The sequence below is a fragment of the Ammospiza nelsoni genome, chromosome 4 (genome assembly GCF_027579445.1).
Source record: "Ammospiza nelsoni isolate bAmmNel1 chromosome 4, bAmmNel1.pri, whole genome shotgun sequence".
NCBI lineage: Eukaryota > Metazoa > Chordata > Aves > Passeriformes > Passerellidae > Ammospiza > Ammospiza nelsoni.
In genome coordinates, this window is record NC_080636.1 from 49,916,127 (window position 1) to 49,938,349 (window position 22,223).

General features: G+C 39.2%; 1 protein-coding gene across 5 annotated transcripts; it reads left to right on the top strand.

The window, feature by feature from the left end:
• Positions 1–586: 586 nt before the first annotated feature.
• CLGN (calmegin) lies at positions 587–20,726 on the top strand. 5 transcript variants are annotated; one of them, XR_009418399.1, is made up of 16 exons: positions 587–854; positions 4,406–4,576; positions 5,348–5,418; positions 7,194–7,252; positions 8,508–8,649; positions 8,833–8,914; positions 9,642–9,834; positions 11,667–11,856; positions 12,233–12,346; positions 12,910–13,066; positions 13,953–14,168; positions 14,987–15,106; positions 15,284–15,422; positions 16,796–16,887; positions 17,207–17,287; positions 18,964–19,085. XR_009418399.1 is itself a non-coding variant. In XM_059471319.1 (16 exons), the coding sequence occupies exons 2-16, from the start codon at positions 4,415–4,417 to the stop codon at positions 19,648–19,650; spliced, it is 1,926 nt and encodes a 641-aa protein (XP_059327302.1). In that variant the 5' UTR covers positions 587–854; positions 4,406–4,414; the 3' UTR covers positions 19,651–20,726. The 5 variants fall into 5 exon arrangements, 4 of the variants coding, with proteins under 4 accessions (XP_059327302.1, XP_059327304.1, XP_059327303.1 ...); XM_059471319.1 differs by lacking the exon at positions 16,796–16,887 and adding an exon at positions 19,579–20,726 and having other exon boundaries at positions 18,964–19,091; XM_059471318.1 differs by lacking the exon at positions 16,796–16,887 and adding an exon at positions 19,576–20,726 and having other exon boundaries at positions 590–854; positions 18,964–19,091.
• Positions 20,727–22,223: the final 1,497 nt, after the last annotated feature.

The following is a 22,223-nucleotide window of genomic DNA, read 5'->3' on the forward strand; positions in this document are numbered from 1 at the left end:
CTTGGAGGCGCTGTTAGGATTAGAAGGAAGAAGCTGACAATGATCAGACAGAATCCTGTGTTTGAATGGAATTTATGCATCATGTATGAAGTGTACGAATATGCAACGGGCTATTGTTTTTAAGGGTTAATCCTCTGCTAACGGGGGTCCTTTTTCGGGCCGTGCTGCCCAGAAAAAAGTACTCGGACGTCCATAACTCTTTGTATTTATTGTCTCATATTGTCCTAATTCAAATTGCCCAAAATATTATTATTCTAATTATCAGCGGGCGATTGGCTGAGGCGCCCCTGGCGGGGCGGGCCGGCAGCCGCGATCGAGCCGCGCATTGGCTCTCGCCTCAGCTCGGGCACCTCCGATTGGCGCAGCCCGCTGCCCATCTGCCGCGCCCACACACCCTCCGCGGCCGCTCCGCTGGGCCGCGCCGTGCCGCGCGCGCAGCGCCGTGATTGGCCGGCGGGGCGCGGCGCCGTGATTGGCCGGCGGGGCGCGGCACGCGCTGCGGCAGCTGCTCCCGCAGCCCCGCGAGCGGCGGGGGCGCCGTGCGCGTGCGCGGCCGGGGATGCGCGGGGACCAGCGGCCGGGCCCTGCTCGGGCTCCCGCCGCCGGTAACCGCGGGCTGGACAGCGCCGGGACCGCCGCCGGTAACCGCCGGTAACCGCCCGCCGCGGGCCGGGCAGCGCCGAGACCGCTACCGGTAACCGCGGGCCGGGCAGCGCCGCCGGTGACCACCGGTAACCGCTCGCCGCGGGCCGGGCAGCGCCGGGACCACCGCCGGTAACGGGCCGCCGTGGGAGCAGCGGCGTGGCGGTGCTTTGTAACCAGGCCGAAGAAAGGGCGGCCGGTGGCGGCGGCAGGTGCGTGTGGGGTACGGGGGGTGAGGGTGGCTGCCCTGCTTCGCCTCGCTCCCTCGGTCCCCGGAGGCGGCCCACGGGAGGCTCCGGGAGCTCGGCCCGTACCGAGGCGGGCGGGAGCAGCGGCATCGCGGCCTTGGTTCTCGCTTGGCGGTGTCCCAGAAAGCCGGTTCGTGTTGGTGCTGACGGCACACCGGGTGGCCCTAGGGTCTGTGTTTTCAAACCGGGAAATAAGGTCGGCCTGAAGGGTTTGGTGGAGCTCGCTGTGGCAGCGCAATGCCTGGAGCGCCTGCGGGAGCGCGGCGCTGCGGCTGGAGCGCCGCTGAACCCCACATGCGGCATCCGTGCCCGCGCGGGGTGCTCAACAGCACAGCTAACGGGAGCGGGGGACAGTGTCACACCCAATAAAGGAGAAATGTAAAGTTGTGTGAGTGCTCTTGCGTGTGTTTCATGGAGCAGTTACAGCTTATGTCAGGTTTATGGCAATGTAGGAGAATGAGGGAGGAATAAAGCAGCCCGTGGGTACAGGTGGAAGAAGGGGTGTGTGAAAAAATCCTCCACTTTTCATGGCCCTGGATGGAATTGATATTTGCCCTATGAAAAGCCCGCGTGTTGATACTGGATGCAGGAGCTTTGGACTTCACAGTGAGAACGGCTGTCTTATTCCCTTTCTGCTTGAGAATCCAGAACTCCCAGAGTTACATGGAACAGGCATGACCGTTTTCAAAGTCCAGAAAAAAGTTAGTAATCTGGAAGATCCTGACCCCTTACTTAGTTCTGCAGCAGATGGAATAATGATGTCACCGACTAATGTCATGTACACAGTGCACTAAACACCATGATACAGAGGTGCAAAGGTGGACACAACCCAAATCAGATCATTCAGCTGGGAAGGGACGCCAGGAGGTCTCTCCTGACCTGCTGCTCACTACAGCAGCAGCCCTGAGGCTGGTCCAGCTTGCTTGGAGATTTTTTCTGGACTGTCTTGGAAAACCCCAGGGGCAGGGACTGGGCAGCCTGTATCAGTGCTCACCTGTCCTCGTGGGGATAAACATGCTGATACCCAGTCAGACCATGTTTACAGCTTGTGCCTTTGTCTTTTACAAATACTGGTCTGTGTCTCAGGAAAAGCAGCTTGTTGCTTTGGGTGCAATATTGTGCTGATGTTGCAGCACTGTTGCTGGTCCCTAGAGCGTGCTTTGCTGGCTTATGCTGATGTGTAGCTGTGCTGTGGTTACCCATGGCAAAAAGTGACCAAGTTATACAAAATATATGTTAAAATTAAAGTCTGAACTTAGATACATTGACAAGACTGCTAGTAAAGATGTTTGGTGTTTTGTGAGAGCCACAGGCTCTTCCAATGTGCTTCGTTTTGTTAACAGCGAGAATCCTTTTGGCTTATTTGCATTGCCACCTTGAAAATGGAGTAAGAAAAGTTTCTCATAGTCTTCATGTGTTAATTAGGAAAATTCAGTAGGTTTTAAAGATAATTAAATGTGTAGTGTGAAGTTCTGTTTTGAGACCAGAATCTCATTGGCTTAGGTGAAAGATTTATCTTATATGCTAAGACTTTAGTGTGGCAGAGTTCACAAAAGTGAAAGATGTTGTGGGCTAGTTAAAACCATGTTTGGCTGGCAGTTGAGTGATAGCTGTGATTGGTCTTGATAATGTATTTCAGCATTTCTGGGATTATTTTAAAAGTATATCAAAAGGTCAAAGGTTAAAACGCACCTTCTCTTCTTGAAGGAAGAGGTAAGAGATCCAATTGAAAGCTGAAGGAAATTAGGGAAGTCCTAGGTAGGATCAGGGAGTAATGGTAAGATTCAGTGGGAACCAAGTGAAAGCATCAGAAATTTTGGAAGGGGGCTGTTTGGAAAGGTGAGAACTGGTGTTTCCTCTTGGATGTCCGTGTTAGTCTGTGTATGGAGCAGAAGTGAATGGGGCTAATTAGAGTAAAGTTACAGCTGTGTAAGTGGAAAGCATTTTGGATCATACACACACACCTGGATGAACTGGAAGAGGAAGCTGTGCCCCTCATGCTGCTTTAGGAGAAGCAGAGATCACGTGCATGACGAGCTAGCGAAGGTAAGGTAGGCAAGCTGCGTGCTGAAAATGCAAGGCTGGTACTTGGTTAATATTGGACACCTTAGTTAGGAGCTAAGCAGTCCAGAAGGTATTGATGTGGAATTCTTGGAGTGCTTGTCCTAATGTGATGGGTAGGGAACAAGAAAAGGGGGTTGGTAAAACTGATACTCCTCAGACAGAGGTGTTCCAAAATACACTGTAAGATTAAACGTTCACCTCTGATAAACTCAGTTACTTCAAATCTTCAGGGCGAGATTATTTTCAGTTCTAGAACTACTAAGGAGGTCTATGAACTAACAATATCTCTAGTTTTAACCTAAAAATAAAAAAATTCAAATACAAAACACTAGAAAATTTGCAGATAACTATTGAAGTGTATCACCTGAGGAACCACAGACTCACCATCTTCAAGCAAGGTTGTAAAGTCCCACAAAGAACAGCAGGAAGTGTGGATAGTAGTGGGGGAGGAAAAAAAGAATGGTAATATGTTTAATGTAGTTTTGTGGAAAATAGGTGTTAGTCCAAAAAAAAGAGCTTTTGATTATTTCCTAGTATTGCCATGGTACTGGTGTGTGAAACAGTCCTTTATGGTATTTGTGTAGTTTGTGTATGTCCTGGCTCTAGATATAATCAGTGCAGTTAATGTTAAATTAGTAGATCATAAAAGAAATAAAGCCCTGATACTGTTTGATCTCTATATGTGTTGCTTGATAAAACTTGGAGGTGTTAAAAAATGAATGATGAAGTAATTATTGGTGCAGTTACAGTGTTTGAATTGCTTCCCACATTTGAGAAAGAAAAGGAAAGAAAGAAAAGGAAAGAAAGAAACTCACACTTTGAGTATAAGATAGTATCTATAATTGCTGGGACATTCAGAGTTGTAGTGATAAACAATTCAGTCTCTAGGGAGTGATGATGTGCCTGAGAGGGTGGCTGCTCTCTCAGGTGCAAAGGTACTCAGCACCAGAGCTTTTAATATAACCACTAGTGGCTGCCAGTAATGCAAGGCTTGACAATGTCTTAAAATAGCAAAATAAACACCAGCATTTATTTAAGCTTGCTGTGAAAGGGATGTTAGTTATTGCTGCATTATAGAGACTGATTCAATTTAATCACTTGTTCATATTGTTTATGAATGAGAAAAATAAAAGCAATCTTGCTTAGTTCTTTAAAGGCATACATATTGCAGTCAGATTCTTGCTAGATTTGGCAAGGTAAAGGAACAGGCTGTGAGCACTTCCATAGGGAAAACAGGAGGGGAAAGAGAGTCTGAGTCGGGGCTCAGTAATAAAAAAAACTTTTAAAAAGCAAATTAAGACAATATTATAGTGACAACACTTTTTCATAGTTATTTCTCATTATTTTAATGGGTTTTTTTCCTCTTTTAGATAAAGTCTGGGGTAAAATTGAAATAATACTAATAATATAGTTGAATTTATATTTAAAATGTAAAACTTTCAATTCTGCAGATAAGCAAGATGCACTTCCAGTGGGACTGGCTGTGCTTGGGTGTCCTGATAATTAGCTCGGTGACTGCAGGAATGGAAAGTGAAGAAAATCTGGATGCAGATGTTGAAGTGGAGAATTTTGACAAGCAGTCCCAAGAAGCTGATGTTGACAGAGATAAATCTTCTCTAGAGGTAAGATTACAGAATTCTCTAGTTCAAGCTGGTTGAATACAAGATGCATAGTTATAACTAGAGCAAGTTAATCTGCATTTGACAGCTGAGTGGGTCTCAGATGTGGCAGTCTGAGTTTTTCACTTGCTACATGTGACATTCAGGGCAAACTTAAAGAATGACTCTCTTATGCCCAAGTGTAAAATCTCCTGCATGTGGTCAGTAGTCATGAAAAAGGTTTTTCTTCAATCTAGATACAGAACCTTTTGTTGCAAGTCCTAACATGACACTTGTAAAGAAGTAAATGGAAAGCACCTTGGTCTCACTGAGACTGACTTTAGACCAGTTTCTTGACTTCATCAGTCACAGCTGCCTTTTGACACTGTCTTTATTACCAGAAAATCTGTATGCTATTCTTCAAAAGAGATGTAGGCAATAGATGGGAAAACAGAAGAATGGAAAACATACAAAGAGAGAAACAGGGAGGAAGCAGATTTGGTGCAGGTTCAGAAAAATTTTGGGGATTTTGTTTCACAGAAGATGTAACAAAGCTTTAGTTATGAGCTTTGAACAGAGGAAGCAACTTTTAAAGTTCAGAGATACAAAACTGCTCACAGTTGGAGGGATGCACACAAAGTATTGAAATATGGAGGGAGAGAAGTGGTTTTATGCTGCTAGGTATTTCTAATTAAGAGGATCTGTTGTTCTGCCCAGGTAGATTACTTCTGGAGATAGGAGAGTGTATTTCAATTGTAATTTATGTTGGGATGTGTATCTGTACATGTCTCTTAGGTTGTGTACCAGACTCCAAAGCCAACTGGGGAAGTGTATTTTACAGAAACCTTTGATGAAGGAATGTCGGGGTAAGTTTATGTCTTAAAATGATTAACTTCTACTTTCAGCAATTTTCACTTACAGTGGCAGCACTTGTTTTGTATTCATTTTTCTGCTACTGTCTTTTAAATATTTTTATGGGGATTAGAATTGGGAAGACTATTAAGGCTTGCTCCAAATACATCATAATGTTAAGCTGGACACTTAACATTTCAGATATATTACTCTCCTGTGTGTGTTTTAAGGAGGCTTTTAATAAACTCTGATTTGTGGACATTGAGAAAAATAATCTAAAGATTGAGCCAGTTGGGTTTAAATAGCTGAGAGGGTGAAGTGCCATTGCACTTCAGTAGCAAACACTTTCTTTCCACGTGATCTTAGGTATGTGTCAGTTCTAAGTGTTAACTGCAAAAGCAGCACCTGTGATGACAGAAAAAAAAATAGAAGAGGTGATAATGGTTGTTAAAAAACCAAATAAACCACTGAAATCCTTGACTAACAAAACCACTGAAATCCTTGACTAACAGCTATAAAGATTTAACTGGGGTACTTGAATGATATCATTCATTCAAGTTTCTAGGTTTTTTTGAGAACTGTTCAAAGATTAATTTGTCTTCCTACTAAATCTAATGTTCAAAGTTTTAGCTACAATGCTTGGGATTTTTTGGTCTAGCTTTGCATAATTTACGTAAGACTAAGGAGTATGAAAGAAAGATTTATGAGAAAGTAAGCATGCTGCCTTTCTTCCCTGAAGTGTGGAAAAGAATTATATATAAATGGACTAGGTAAGAATAGCATAGCTTTTCTGAGAATGGGCCTTGAAAATTTTTTCACATGACTTGTAGAGATGTTTTATTCCTCACTGGTCTCTCTCCTGGTAGGCTGAGGATCTAGTGTGCTATTTATACTGTGAAGCTTTTCCAGCATCTTTGTTAACAGTGAACAAATGTGACTGCAGTTCAAGCAGAAAAGAGAAAGTATTCATCCCTGGATCACTCCATGCAGAGGAGAGTTCAGAAAGAATGCAGACAGTTCTTTCCAGAATGAGTTATTAGAATGTATTCTTGTGGCTGATACAATAAAGAGTTGAGCAGTGCTCTTGGCTGTAGATATTCCTGTGCATGGCTCCAGACAGAACTGCTGTGTGTCCAGATGAGGGGGGACTGCCCTTTCCTTTTTTCCCTTTCCAGAGGAGCACTTTGTGAGGAGACTGTGCCTATCTTGTGATAATACCCTGAATGGGATGGCCAAGTCTGCCTTGCTCACAGAATGGAGATCAGGCTGTGTTTGCCCTGCTGGATCTCCTGTGTGCAGTACCCTTGGAATCTTGCACTTGTCCCTCTTGTCCTCTGCTCTGTGTGTGTACTGCTACTGTCAGATAAAGTTAAGATTCATTTGGCTGAGTTCTTTTTCTTTTCTATTGAAAGGTATTATTTCCTCTATTGAAGGTATTATACTTGAAACTTGCTATTTTCAGTGATTTTTTACATTAAATGCATATTACATTCTGAACTTGTATATAAAACTGAAGTTTATTCAGAATTAAATAATTCAGGATTTAATTACTTTAGACTTTTAATTGTCTATTCATTTACATTTTTAGGAAGTATTTTGAAATGCTGTATTAGACGACTCTCCTTTAATTTTTCTTTGCATGTTCTTAGAGCTACATGCAGTTCCATGATGCTGACTCAAAATCAGTATTACAGGTTCACAGCCTAGAAACAAAAGCTATTTTTCCTTTGTTTGTTAAATAATACAGCTTTGCCTAGATAGATCAATGACCAGTACAATTTTTTTTTAGGTGGGTGTTGTCTGTAACTCTGAAAGAAGACATGGATGATAATGTTGCTAAATATGATGGTAAGCAACTTTATTGTTTGCCTCCCCTGTGTAGTTTATGATGTTCTGTTGCTTTTTTGCTTGAAAGAAATATTTCTTTGAGAAATAGCACAGAACTTGTCTTTGAATGTCTAGATGGCAAAAGTCAAAAATGTTAGTTTGTAGTTGCTCAGTGGGTTATTTAGTGTGAAGATAACTTTTTTGTCATTCCAACAATGTATTGCCATGGATGATGCCAGAATAAAATCCTGTTCGTTTATAAGTATTGTTTCTTTAGAACTGTCTTCTCTGAAACCCTGTGAGAGAGATTTATCACTTCAATTTCAGTTGTTAAATAGTTTTCTGAAGCATTGTGTTCCATTTTGCTCCATCTGTCCTGCTACTGATCCACGGATTGGTCTCTTGGTGTAGCCTCTGAAAATTAAAACAGCATATTTTTTTAAATACTTTTCCAGATTGCCTGTGCTTGAATTTAGGGCTCTTCAGTGGTTCTTGTACAATTTAGTCTTAGAGTAGCCAAAACCAAATTTGGAGAGCAGTAATGGAAACAGTGTACTGATGGTTTAATCATTGCAGTTTGCACTTGTGATTTCCTAGTCTAGAATTGGCTGCTTAAGCATTCTTCAAAATTACAGTGGATTGTCAAAGTAGGGTACTTTGTGCTGTGCTCTTTCCTGGAAAAAACCCCAGTGGATCTTGTGATGTTAGTCTCTGAGAAAACGTAACTGCCCTTTTAGAAGAAATCTTGTTCTTTGGATATTGGGCATGTGTGTATTTATCCCAAACTTGGAGAATGTACAAATATAAAATCTTCTATTTTCAAAGCTGTAAGCTTGTTTTGGACCAAACCTGGTAATTCCTGGAAAGACTTTGGGGAGGAGGAGGGAACTTCATCTACCCTGTGATTAGATTTGACTCAAGAGATTTTAATTTTATGTAAGCAGAAAAAAGTAATGATGCAGGTCTTTAGCTTTACACAGTGCTCTGTGACTCATGTTTTTTGTGTGATGATGGTAGAAGTAAATTTAAAATCTGGAGAAATACTTTGTTTCTCTGGCCATTGTAGGATCCCACAACCTAAAGATACAGATCTACAGGAATAAAGTTTACTTAAATTTGAGAACAAAAAGAAATAACATCTTTGACATCAGATGCCAACATTTCTGCCCTATTTTGGCAGCTAGGCTTTATTTGTTACTAACCCTTTACTTTCAGCAAGGCTGATTTCTGTGTTCACACTGCATTTTTTCAAAGACTTTATGCATGTATGTTTTAGGAAGATGGGAAGTAGAAGAGCTGAAGGAAAATGCAATGCCTGGAGACAAAGGATTAGTGTTAAAATCAGTGGCAAAGTATCATGCAATATCAGCAATGCTGACAAAAACATTTGTTTTTGATGATAAACCTTTGATTGTTCAGTAAGTATTCGTTCTGGTTTTTTATGTTTATTAGTAATTTAAAGCATTTTGCTAGCATAGAAGTGTTTTGACGGTAGGTACTAATGTGTAGTCTGAATATATTCATAATGAGAACTGCAGATTAGCAGTTAATTGATATTTTTCTGCTACTCAGAATGTTTTTCTCACTTTCTCTTTGCTCAGATATGAAGTGAATTTTCAAAAAGGCATTGACTGTGGTGGTGCATATATTAAACTTCTCTCCAGTAGCAATGACTTGAATCTGGTATGTCCTCTTGCTTAATATTTGCTATCAGTTGTTCATTTGAGGGACAGCTTGGCTCTGCATGGCTGGTGTCTGATATGCAGGACAGAGGACTTTTGTGTACATTTAGTATGACTTTCAGAATTAATAGAAGCCAGAGGATCTTAACTCATAACTTGAGAAACCATTTTACTGATCAGCACATGCATATTACTGTGTATTCCAAATACAGAAAACATAGATAAAGATACTGTGACATAACTGTGTATTGCAGCATACTCTGAAGGAGAATAACTGTATCTGATATTATCAGGGTTGTTTGTTGCTGTTACTTAATGTGGAGAGAAAAAGGTACTTATAAAACACTGGGTATTAATATGCTGGGGTTATCTTTATTGGAAAAGAAAATTGTTATGAAGAACAGTAACTAGTTCCGTCCCATCTTTTAGTGTAGTGTTTGTAGAGGGGAAGAGATACTTGGGTGCTTTGATTTGTAACAGGCATTCCTACTTAAAGATAAAATGTAAATATATAAATGTATTCATCTTCCTTGAAGAGGCTGAGAGTTAGTGCATTCCCTGGAAATGGAGAACTCCAGAGGGCTTGAATTCCTTCATTATTTACCCCACCACTTTTCATTTACCTTTTGCAGATAAGTAACTATGCTCTGCACCAAGACAAAGAAGTACCAAAAATGACATAATAAAGTGTCCAGTGTATCACATGCTCAGCTTTCTTGCTTCTACAGGAATACTTTTTTGACAAAACACCTTACACAATTATGTTTGGACCAGATAAATGTGGAGAGGATTACAAACTACACTTTATCTTCAGGCATAAGAATCCTAAAACCGGAGAATATGATGAAAAACATGCTGAACGTCCTGATGTAGACCTAAAAAAATTCTATCTGGACAAGAAGACACATCTTTATACTCTTGGTATTGTTCAATTCTTAAAAATGGAATTCCAATTCTTATGTTGGAAAGGAGAGATTAAAAATGTGGTTTTGTCTGCTGAAGCTTTGTAATTGAGTCTTTGTTTATAATAGCTTGTTAATTCTGAGTGCTGGTTGTTTAATGATTTGGGTTAAATGGTTTAATGACAGGGCTTAACTGCAGGACATAAAGTAGCTTTCAGATGCTACTGCATAATATCCAGTTACAGGACAAACTTACCAGCCCTGACTAGCCTTTACTGATAAATTTACTTCAGCAATTATTATAATAAAACTGTTTTTACTGGGAAAGATAGCAGAATGTACAAGTGCCCAATATTCTGAGAAGGTGTCAGAGTTCAGGGGAGTTCAGTTCAATCTGTAGCATGCCACACACCACTCTTCCCCGTGTTAGGAGTTCTCACAAGCCCTGCACCTGAAGCAGTGTGCACACACAGGTCAGCACAGACTCTGCAGTGAGTAAGTGTGGGCTGGTTGTAATTCATGTGACAGTTCCTGTACCAGTGAGCTGTACAGAGAAATAAAAGTTAGTTTTTATCCCTTTTTCTAACTTCTGAGGAAGAACAGCAGTCAATGGGCTAACCTATGGCATGCTGCAACCCCAGCCAAATTGACTGTACTTAGCAACTTCCACTGAGGAGTAATAACAGAAGGCATGTTCAAGTGCTGTGCCATAGGAAAATAATTCAGTGGTTTCTAAAATGGATTGCTCTAGTATGCCACAGCAAACTTACACTTTTAGATAGTCTTATTTGCTTGAAGAATCTCATAATAAAGGAATGCATGCATTCCTGTATTTGGATTGTTTGTTAGAAATTATGAATCAAGGTACTTAAACTTATTGCATTTATTCTGTTATACTTGTTCAAACAGACTTCTTAGAGCTGTGTGATTCCAGTGCATTTATGTGACTGATAACAGGAGTTTAAAGATTAGTTCTTTGTGTTTTATCTAAAGGTGATATGGGGGTTTCATTTTTACATTTATGGATATTTTAATGCTGTTGAAAATTTCAGGGTGGAAGGCCATCATTAGGTATTATCAAACTGTTACAGGACCGTTACTGTGGTTTTCTTAACCTGTTTTTAGAAAACTGTCATAAAAGTAGAATAATAATTACTTTTACTTAGTAATCTTCATTCTGTTAAATGGCCAGTTGAATCTGCTGTTAGATCAGTGAGCACACTTACAAGTGCTTATTAGAAATAGATCTGGATGCATGTGGGTACCAAGTCTGGCAGTGCTCAGTTCTTACCTTGGCTTCTCAGTTACTCACACTTGCTAACATCCAGGGAATTCTCTTCAAATGTGTGAGCTCTTGCAGTGTGGCATTTGAGGAAAATGGCTTAGAGAGGTTAGAACCTGATTCAAAGTGCTGTTTTATCCTTCTGCTATGGTACTGGTACAGTTCTTGTGTTCCCATGCTTTCAAGTGTGAGATTATAATTTAGTAGCAGAGATGCCTTTTGGGACAGAGACTCTTTTTTCACTGTCTGTGCTTTTGAAGTAAAACCACAGAATTTTGCTCAAGTTGGTAGGTTTTTGAAAAATCTCTTAGAATATGTTTGGACATGTTTCAGCAATTGAATTTTCTTCAAATTTAATCTTTGTGGGCCTGATGCTGGTCATACATCCCCTCAAGGGCAATGTTTTGTGTCCAGATCCAGTGCCTGAGTGAGGAGTCTGTCTCCTCTGCTAGTGAGGATCCTGTTTGCTCTTATTTGACTAAGTCTGTGCTTATTCTATAGTTTTGTTAAATGTATCTGTAAAATTAAATGGCTACCTTATTTCTTCAATATAAATTTCTTCAATTTAGTGCTAAAACCAGATGATACATTTGAAATATTAATCGACCAAACAGTTGTCAGTAAAGGAAGTCTTCTTGAGAATATGATACCTCCAGTAAATCCTTCCAAAGAAATAGAGGATCCTACTGATAAGAAGCCTGATGATTGGGATGAGAGACCAAAAATACCTGATCCAAATGCTGTCAAACCCGATGACTGGTAAGGAGAACATTCGAAATTTCACAATGTCTTTTACATACAGGTTGTTCACTTGAAAGATTTGACAGGTTTTATTTTGGGGTTTGCTAATGACAGTTGGAATACATTTCACTAAAAGCACTGAAGTTTGAAAACATATTTGAGGTGGGCATAAGGAAACAAATAAAATCATTATTTGCTGATTTGTTATAGAACAATGTAAATATAATCCAGATATTTATAAGCAGATAATTATATGGCTAATGCTCATGATCAGCGAGTCTAATTCTGTCGTGTTTTTGGAAATCATCTCTTTCATGCCAGTTGTAGTCCTCTGAACAGAGCATTGGTGCAAAGTCAGGCTGCTGTATTTTCTAACAAAAGTCTGTAATTGAAGGGATGAAGATGAACCTGCCAAAATAGAAGATCCTGATGCTGTTAAGCCTGAGGGGTGGCTTGATGATGAACCACAGTATGTTCCTGACCCTAATGCAAAGAAACCAAAGGACTGGTAAGTGCAGATTGCTAATGTGTTTTTCAGATAAGACTGTTCTCTGTGGCAGATTATTAGTTGTGGAAGTCAGTCCAGATTTCATTGTCTTTTGAGGTAGTAATGTGGAATGTGTAAGGTATGGCCAAATATTTGTTGGTATGGGGACTGCTTCTATAAAAACATGAACTTGTCATTGCCTTTGTTTTCTGAAGATACATAAGTAAAAACAGAGTATGAAGGTCCCCTTCATATTCAAAGAATTTGCTACAGTTTAAGTTGATAACTTGAAATCATAATGTAAGTCTCAAAGGGATCTCTAAGCATCCTGGGCAGAGGATGCTTAGAGGCAGGAATGCAATTGAAGTCAGTCATGCTGTGGTTATATATGAACATATATGGCCTTTAAGTAAAAAGGTGTAGCACTCCTTTAAAAAAGTGTTTATGCTGTTGGGTTAAGTTGTTTGAGCTGGTCAGAGTTCTGGAGTAGTTACAACAACACACATAGACCCTAACTTCAGACTGCCAGTGTTTGACACCTGGCTGATCTTGAAGCAGTTGTTGGTCATTTTTTTTCTCTCTAGGGATGAAGAAATGGATGGGGAGTGGGAAGCCCCCCAGATCCCTAATGCAAAATGTGAGACTGCCCCTGGCTGTGGAGAGTGGGTGCGTCCCATGAAGAACAACCCAAAGTACAAAGGAAAATGGAGAGCACCTATGATAGATAATCCTAACTATCAGGTAATAGTCAAATTGTTGGGCATGGCTAAAAGATACAGGCAGCAGAGCAAGCAAGTCAAAGCAGTGTATTTACTTAGGCTTTTCTGCAGTGTATTTATATTTTACAATGAGTCTGAAAACCCTCACTAATTTGAGAATTTTTTGCTTTTAATTTGCCTTTTTTTTTCTTTTTTTTCCTTGAAGTATACTGGGAAACAGTAATGCTTCTTGTATTAAAACAACTTAGCTGTTTAAAGTTGCCATTTGTACAATTTTCATTGATACCATTTATTTAGTATGGTCTTCAGAATTGTATTCTGAATTACATTAGGCTTTTAAATGTCAGTCTGTTGAATTAGTCTCTTTTTTTAATATTAACAAATGAAGCCTTTCAGCAAGCAAAATGCCTTACTAGTTCAATTTTAGAGGAAGCTTCAATTTTGGATAATTAAAGTCCTGTCCTCCCCTCCAAATATAAGAGGTAATCAGCTGGATATTAAAGAGAGTTACTTTGTATTAGTTATGGGAGTACTTGAAATTGATGTCTGTCTCAGAGGGTAAGATCCTAAGCAGGTTTGCAAACAGAATTTGGCTCTAATTTGCACAGGTACCATAAGGCTGAATTTTCCTTTGCTAAAATTTTCTCTAACACTTCTGGTAAGAGTCAGTTATTACTGTAATCTCTACAGTAAAAAAGAAAATAATTGCTTAGGAGATCTGGCCTAAAACATGAAAATTGAGACCCATTTGCCAAAATCCTACAGGCTATTTCCAGTTCTGTTTTAGATAGATTAAACTCTACTGCTTGTCTTTTTAAAGAAAAGTTCTTATTATTTTGAAATCCCTTTCAGAAGCTGTTCTTTTGGTGAGCTGTAGGTAATGTGATTGTGTTTGTTTCTGTTAACAGGGAATCTGGAGCCCTCGGAAAATACCAAACCCAGACTACTTTGAAGATCTTCACCCATTCAAGATGACTGCTGTCAGTGCTATTGGTCTAGAACTCTGGTCTATGACATCTGATATCTACTTTGATAACTTCATCATCTGTTCAGAGAAAGAAGTGGCAGATCGCTGGGCAGCAGATAGCTGGGGCTTGAAGAAATTGGTAGCAAGTGCTAATGAGGTATAAACTTTGCTATGTTCTTGATATTAGAAAGTAGTAAGGGAGCTGTGCTGTTGGAAGAATTTTCCGTCCATGCTGACATTAATTTGTCTGCAATCAATTATTTTGCTGAGTAACTGATAGCTTTTCTGTCTTGTAGTTTGGCTTTTTACCTTTCCCAAATGAATATTTTCTTGAGGTTAAAAGGGTACTGCATTTTACTTAAACACCGAGTAAGAAATTTACTTCCTCTTTGTTTATGTGTGAGCCTGTATCCGTACCTGTACACACAATGGCAAAAAAAATTTCTTTGAGTGCCCTTGTTCCACTGTGCCTCTCAAACTTCTTTGGTGCTGATGTACCTCTTACAGACATGCACCAGGCACTTGCCTGAGAGTCTCTACTCTCTAAGTCAGAGCTGTACTGGGAGGACAGTTTACTCCCTGAATAATTGGCTGTCAAAGGAGAGAAGGTGATGGTACAAGTGGAGCCAGCATTGCTCCTCAGGAACTGCTGCCCTCAGGCTCTTGATACTTTGGGAGCTTTCAGCTGAGTTGGTACAGTGTGCAGGTATTGCTTTACAAAGCTGAGTTGTGGCTGGTCTGGTGTGTGTGGAGTTCTACATCTGTTCCTCCTTACTCAACACCTGCCACTTATTTGCAATTGGTAAAGTTGTTGCTTTACCAGTACTGAAATGCATTATTGCTGTAGTCATTAAAAAGCAAAGGTAAAGAAGGGTTTTGGACAATATAAATGTATACAGTACACTTCATAAACGTATTTAAGTGTAGAGAGGGATATAAATACAATTATTTTAATTTAATTTTTTTTTAACACAGCCTGGTATGTTTAGTCAGTTGGTGACTGCTGCAGAAGAACACCCATGGCTCTGGGTTCTTTACATCTTGACTTTAGCTCTCCCTGTTGGTCTAACTGTGTTGTTCTGCTGGCCAGGAAAGGTTAGTGAAATTTACTATGTTTTTATTTGGTTTTCTTCTTAGTACTTTATTTGGAAACTCTTGAGCATCTGTGCAACAATGTGCCCTTTTAATATGCCATTGGTATTACTTAGCTTACAGTGCCTGTTTAATTCTTACCTGGAGTTGAAATATAAATAGATTTTTCATTTGTTGTAGAAATCAGATGAATATATTGACTTCAAGAAGCCTGATGTATCTAAGCAAATTACAAAGAGAAAACTAAAAGAAGTGACAGAGGATTTTGAAGATGATGAACTAGAGGAGGAAAAAGAAAATGAAGATACTGATGAAGATGGTAAGATGAGTGAGAGTGTGTGTCAGCTTGCAGTTTGGTTAAAGACATGAATAGAACCAGTTCATGGATTTCATTGCCAGTGATTACAACCTGTTTTCTTAGACTATGTGAAATGTGCCTTGCTTTGAGCCTTTTTTTGTCTTTGGTAACTTCCAGTGAGTGGCATCCTGTGGCTAATAGGTCTGATAAATATAAGCAAAAAGTAAGGCTCTACTCAGCATTTCTGCACTTTCAAGAAATAAACATGCTTCCAACACAATTTTTTTATGTTTGTAGACTGTGACACATATGTTGTCCCTTCTAAATATTTCATATATTAAACACATTTTAATTATTCAGATATAAGTACCTGAAGTAGTTAAAGTCACTTTATTCTTTAAAATGTGTCTGGAATAGCTTGAAGTCTTCTAACATAAATCTGCTTATACCTCTCTGGGAGGGTTATACTTGAAAATACAGTAGGCTTGAAATTCTGAAGCCTGCAGCTTCCTTTATATTGCTTTTTAGCAACCTTTTGCACACCTGCAGCGGTGTGTCCTGCTGCCCAGGGAGAAATGAATGACTCAGTAGGTTGAGCTGTACTCCAGCATCCAAGAATAAAACCATCCCATGTTACAGAATCAAAGACACTGGCTGCTACTCAGCTGTAGCTTTGAGGTGCTGTTAGCATTTCCCTGTGTCTATATAAAGAATAAAAATCAAACTCCTGACTTCCAATGCATTATCTTCACTTTGATGAGAAAAATTTTAGCTTCAGAATTCTGTAAAATTCTGCCTTTTATTTCAGTCTTCCTTGGTGAGAACAAAGTAAGTGACAAGGGACAAGCACGGATAGAGACATAGCAGACATTCATGTTGTGGTGGGTCTTTGTCTTGGTGCTGCCATCACTTTGTGTTGCTGACTGAAATTGGTGGGTTTGTCTGTCTTTGCACCATGTTCCATGAGTGTGGATGGCTTGTGTCTGTGCAGGAGGCATCACTCAGCAGCAGCAGTTCCCATGCCATCACTGACACAATTGAGTACATACTTGCACACCAAACTCAGTCCATTTGCCTTGGAGAGCCTTACCCAGGCACTTCTTTATTCTGGTTATGCTCCATACACTCTTTACTTTAGCCTAAATTGTAGGTGTGTGATTTCAGTGCTGTATCTTCCTAATTTTTCCTTTTGATCTTACTCTCCTCAGCCTGTTCTTTGCTCCTGAATTACAGACTCTGTTTTATTCTACCCAGTCTTGATGCAAATCATAGTTTGTACATAATATGCTGCAGTTGCAAGGCTGCCATTCCTCAGTTCCAATATTCAGTTACTTGATTTAATTACAACACATCACTTAATAAATAATACCTTAAAATGTGTGTTTCAATGTTAGAAATAAGGCCCGGGCAATTGCAGAGGAACGCTGTTCAGCTCCTACAGCTTTCTTAAATTGTTCTTGGAACAGCTGTTCATGGTGGTGCAAAGGTAGGTTCTATTTTAGACTGTTACTTTTAGTTACTGAAGAGAACACAGAGTAAAACTAACTTAGCTCGCTTTTGTATGACTAATCCAGGGTTTTCAAATAAATTCTAGGCTTCAGAGGGAAGGATTACACTTTGCTGTCATATGTCTCCATTGTTTCTCGCTTTAAGAAGAATTGCTTAGCTTCCCTCAGCTTCCTGCCACCTTTTACATTTGCAAGTTGAAATCTTCCCTTTTTTTCTATTGCTCTTTTGCCTCTTTGTGTCAGAAAGCATTAGAGAAATTGTCCTCTGCCTCCTTTTCCTCATTCTTTTTGCTATAGAGAGAAGAGAAATGGAGGAGACAAAAAGAGAACTTATAAAGGATAACACAGAGAAGATGGAAAGGGAGGCTTCTGTTTCAGGTACTGGGAAAGGGAAGCAATTTGGGCCAGGACGTAGAAGTGGGTCTCTCCTATCTGTTTTCTTCCCTCTGCTTCCTTGTTGATGGTAGAACTTCAGTCTGGTGGATGTCAGCTTCCATCAGGTCCAGATGCAAGTTTCCTCTGAGATTTCTCTCTATGGTGTCCATAGTCATAAATATTTTCTACTAGTACCTTTGTCTCCTTATGGTTTTTACGATTTTTAATGATTTTGTTCCTTCATAGTCATTACCTCCTCCTTTGATTTTTTTGGAGTTGAAGGCAGTGGGGTTTTGAGCTGTGGAATACTGAGTGACTCAAAATCCACATGGTATCTTGGGACCATTTAAAAAAGAAAAAGGAAGTGCAGCACAAAGCAAATTTTAGAAACACTTGACAATTTCTTTAACACCAGTGACAATGAGTTGCTGGCAGAGTACTTCTTGAAAGGCATTGTCCATGGGCTTTACTGCTTTATTTTGTTCTGTGTTAATTTTTGTGGCATTGTCTGTTTGTCTGCTTTGTCTCCTTGCTTTCTTTGACCTGTATAAAGACATTGCAGGAAGTAAAAATTGTTGCCACAGAATGGAATTTCAGGGGCACAATCTGAACCTTATTTGTCAAGTTCTACATTTATTTATATGAAATAATGCTTCAATTACTATTATGGTTAAATTTAAAATAATAATTTTAAATAGTATATTTTTCCAGTGGTGGGTTCTATAGCTTCTGATATCTGAAGTACATTTTGGGAGAGTTTTTTCACTTCTATTGAAACTTGTACTTGTGGGAGGAGCTGGATTTGCATAATTTATCATTTCCAGTCTCTTTATTAGAATATGAGCAAAGACTTTGTGAATTTCTGCCAAGCTCTTCTATTAAGGGCTTATTTTTAGGACTGAGATCTTTGTCTGCATCTCATAAACATGATCTTCACTATTTGGTCATACTTCTCCTTTTGATAATAGAAAGACATAGTACACATGAACCAGGTATACTGACATATGGCAAAACTGACTTCTTAGTTCATACCAATTAGTGAAGCTCTGGCTCAATTTACAGCTATATTGCAGACAGAGTTCTTGGGACTTTTCAGTACAAAGATTCGACTTCCTCAATTTGAGACAGAAGTCTGAAATATTTTAACAAATTAGGTATTTCTAGATTTTCATCACCAAGAATCAGGAGAGTCATGTCTGATATCTGACTACATTCTTAATTTGCCTGGATACTTTTGTTTCAGTTTAACTCAGATGCAACAGTAAGAATTTGGTGTGGATACAGATTTTTGGTATTTGTTTTTGGTTTTTCCCTATTTTTTTCACACCTAAGCAGTGCTTATGAGACATAGGTGTGACCTGACAAGGACAGAATTGAGCACTACTTCCCTGCTGTTTTTAAATAAGCCACTGGCAGACTGTTAACTTGCAAAATGCCAACGAATATCCTTTCTGTCAGATTTAAGATTTGTAAAATTGGTTGTTAAATCTGGCAGTTATCACTTTCTACTAATTCATGAGAATTCTACTCTGTATCCCAGAGATGTTTTTATGGGTTATTCTAAACAAGCAGTTCATTCTAGGACTGAAATTGGCTTATTTTCCTTACTGGTGTGCCTGGATGTAGTGTATCATAGTAATGTAGTTCTGTTTATGAAGTAAAATTAACTTCTTCTGCAGAAGGTGAAGGTGGTGAAGATATTTATGATGATGAAGAAGAAAATGGAGTTCCAGATGAAGAAGAAAATGAAGTTCCAGATGGAAGTCAAGAAGGTGATAGGTCAAATAAATCTGATTCAGAAGATGAGGTAAGTTTGCATCTTTCCCTGCTTTCTCCTTGCCATTGTCTGACATTGTACTTCCCATCGCTTTCAAACTGGGAACACCACATCTGATTTAAGCACAGTAGCTTTATTTGTAGCTCTCCAAAGGGAACAGTAAAATGTTTTAAATGCATCTTACTTCAGAAGCAGAAATAACATTAGCAAAAGGTCCTCTTTAAGGAGTTGGTAAATTAATTTAAAAGTTACTGCTTTTAAACCAGCAAAGACACAGGCAGAACCAAATTTCTGACATCAGTTTACAGCTCTCTTTTCTGAATATAGACGTGAAAAGTCTTCTACCCACTTTATTAATCATGACATTAGTAGTGTGGAAGAAATGTCCCATCACTTAAGCGCTGCATTTAGTGATAAAAGGACTGGGGAATTCAGGAAGAGGAGTAGCACAGTGTGCCAGTTTCAGTAATTACGATGAGTTTGAACTGTTAATGCTGAATGTATTTTTTTCCAGAAGAAGGAAGCTGATGAAGGCATGGGAGATCGCCCGCTGAAATCAGTGCGCAAAAGAAGAGTACGCAAGGACTGAGTTATTTCCAGCTGCTGTTTGCAGGTCTAGAGACAGTGACGGTAACTTTGGGTGTGCCACCTCAGTGGGCCTGGCAAATTCTGAGCTTTGATGGGAAAGGAGGGCTCATTGCTCTATAACCTCCTGTTTTAATTCTCTGGCCTCGTTAACCATCCCAAAGTTCCTCAATTCCCCTTTTTTAAGGATAAACGCTATCTGTGAAGAGTTAGCTGGTATTTCAGATTCAAAATAAAAGGGAAATTACAAGCTGACCAACTGATTTTTAGGTGAAGATTCTTAAGATTTGAAGTTTCTTAGAAAATAGTATTAGTTGGAGATAAACTTACTCTAAATATTTTTTTAAATAAATGCATTATAATACTTTTGTAGCTCTAGCACAAAAGAAGCCGTTTACAGTTTTCAGCTTAAAGAAGATGGTAGTATAGATGTAGCATCTATAGCAGTTCACATTGCTGTGAGAAAAGGTATTATTTTCTGTGCAGAGCTAAATGCAATAATTGTTTTTGTATGATGATTTTGTGCTAGGAACGATTTTTATTGTAAATTATTTATTTTAGTTGATCTTGTTACATGGATGGTCACCTGTTCACTTTAGGCATTGGTTGCAGTAATTTATTTTCAAGATATATTTTAAAATAGAATACAAGTGGTAATTGATGTGGTTTGTTTTACTCTTGAATGCAGGTATCAAATCTGCAGGTCATATACAGATGATTTTTTCAAACTTTTATAGTTCTCATGTTCAAAACCAGAGTGGTATAACCTGTTTATAGAATACTTGCTACATGTATATTGTCACCTAAAAATATTTATTAATTCTTGCTTAATATGAAATTTATTAATATAGATAAGAATTTTTGATGGATTAAGTTTTTTACGATGTGAGTAACTTGGGTATTCTCATAGTTTAAATAAACTGCTTATTGTAAAGAAACATTGTTTCGTTGAAGTTCAGCTGTATATTAAACAATAAAATTTCAGTCACCAGAAACCTCTTGCTGCTTGGCAGCTGCCTGTAGTAGTGGTAGAATGTGTAAATGCTAGCAAAAGTATCATACATTAAAAGTAGAAATACACTAATTCATAAGGAATCTAACAAATTTTCTTGTGCCTGTCATAAAATTTGTCTGCTTTAAAAAGAAGTATTTTTCACAGCAGATTCCACAGAAGTCTGTAAGAAATGAATGCCTAACCCTGATGAAGGAAGTGTCCTCAAGTGCTTGTTTTGAAGTGTTCAAAAGTTAATGATATTTGACTTCTGTTTGGTATGAATTACATGGAAATGTCTCTAGGTTTTTGTTTAATTTGGGGCTTTTTGTGTCTTCTTTAAGTTTATTGCTGTTCCCACCTCTTATTTAGGGCCTCTGTGCAAAGGGTAAGAAGTGAAGACTCCAGGTCACTCCTCAACAATAGACAGAATCTCTTAGCAGTGTAGTACCCTGCTGACACCTTTTACATGAATTATATCATTTCAGCTCAGCTTTTCCATGAATTATGTCTGAGTCTGATAGAAGTCCTTTGGAATTGTTGCAGCATTTGGGTGTCCTGGGGGGCTGGTTTGTTTGTTTTCTTAGGGGTTTTGGAGGGTTTTTTTCTCTGATAAGTTACTATCATTTCTTTGATGTGATTTAGTTAGTCCAGGGATTGGCCACCCCATGGGGGATTCTCATCTTCCTTCAGGGTTCTGAATTTAAAGTTCCCATAAAGTCTCGATTGACGCCCCATGAGTTTGATCACCTAGAATCTAAAGATAACATACATCCTTCTGCACATCAGCTGACTTGGATCTAGATTTATGCTGGTAATTAGAGCAGAAATACCAGAGATGTTGAGGATTTAAGGCTTTGAGGTGGAAAGCCAAGCAAAAGGGCAACCCCTGTCCATTGACACAATGCAACAGTGAGATTTCACACACTTCCTGTGCACTGTCCATTTTTATCTGAACAGGTATTTCAGGAAACATGGTTCATCTTGCTGTCATGGTCACTTGAAAGATCTTTAAATTTGAAAAAATAATGATTTTCAGTTCCAGCATGCCTTGCTATTAAACCTGTCAGTCATCTTTGGACCTCTGTAAGTAGCAAGACCTCTAGAGGCTGCACTCCCTGTGACTCTGCTGTAGCTTGGTAAAAGAGCTCTTACTGAGGATGCCAGATCCCAGACTGAACACCTGATATGCAGGGAAGGCCAGGTAGGACTGAGGCCCTTTTATTAATTACAGTTGAAGCTACTCTTCAGTTGGCATCTACATTGATGAAGTAATAATTCTGGGTTCTGTCTAATGTAAAGCTCACTAAAAGTGTAGGACAAAGTAACATTTCTAACTTGGCTTAGCAGTCTCCCACATGGAGAAGTGCAAGTTTGAACTTTTTTACAACAGTGGATACAGTCTACCAATCCTTTTACTCTAATAAGAACAGAAAAGTAGACAAATTTAAGATTGATGGCTGAAAATAGCAAGGGAGTCAAGAACAGAAACTTTGTTAAAACCACATTCATTAACTCAGGTTCAATATCAAATACATCTGGTTTTTCAGACAATTCAGCTGTGTCAAAACCTTTAAGATTACTAA

Excerpts from the sequence above, each read along its gene's own strand:
- CLGN (XM_059471318.1), top strand. The coding sequence starts at position 4,415 with ATGCACTTCCAGTGGGACTGGCTGTGCTTGGGTGTCCTGATAATTAGC. Across the intron at positions 4,577-5,347 it reads GAGATAAATCTTCTCTAGAG|GTTGTGTACCAGACTCCAAA; the intron begins GTAAGATTACAG and ends CATGTCTCTTAG. Across the intron at positions 9,835-11,666 it reads GACACATCTTTATACTCTTG|TGCTAAAACCAGATGATACA; the intron begins GTATTGTTCAAT and ends TCTTCAATTTAG.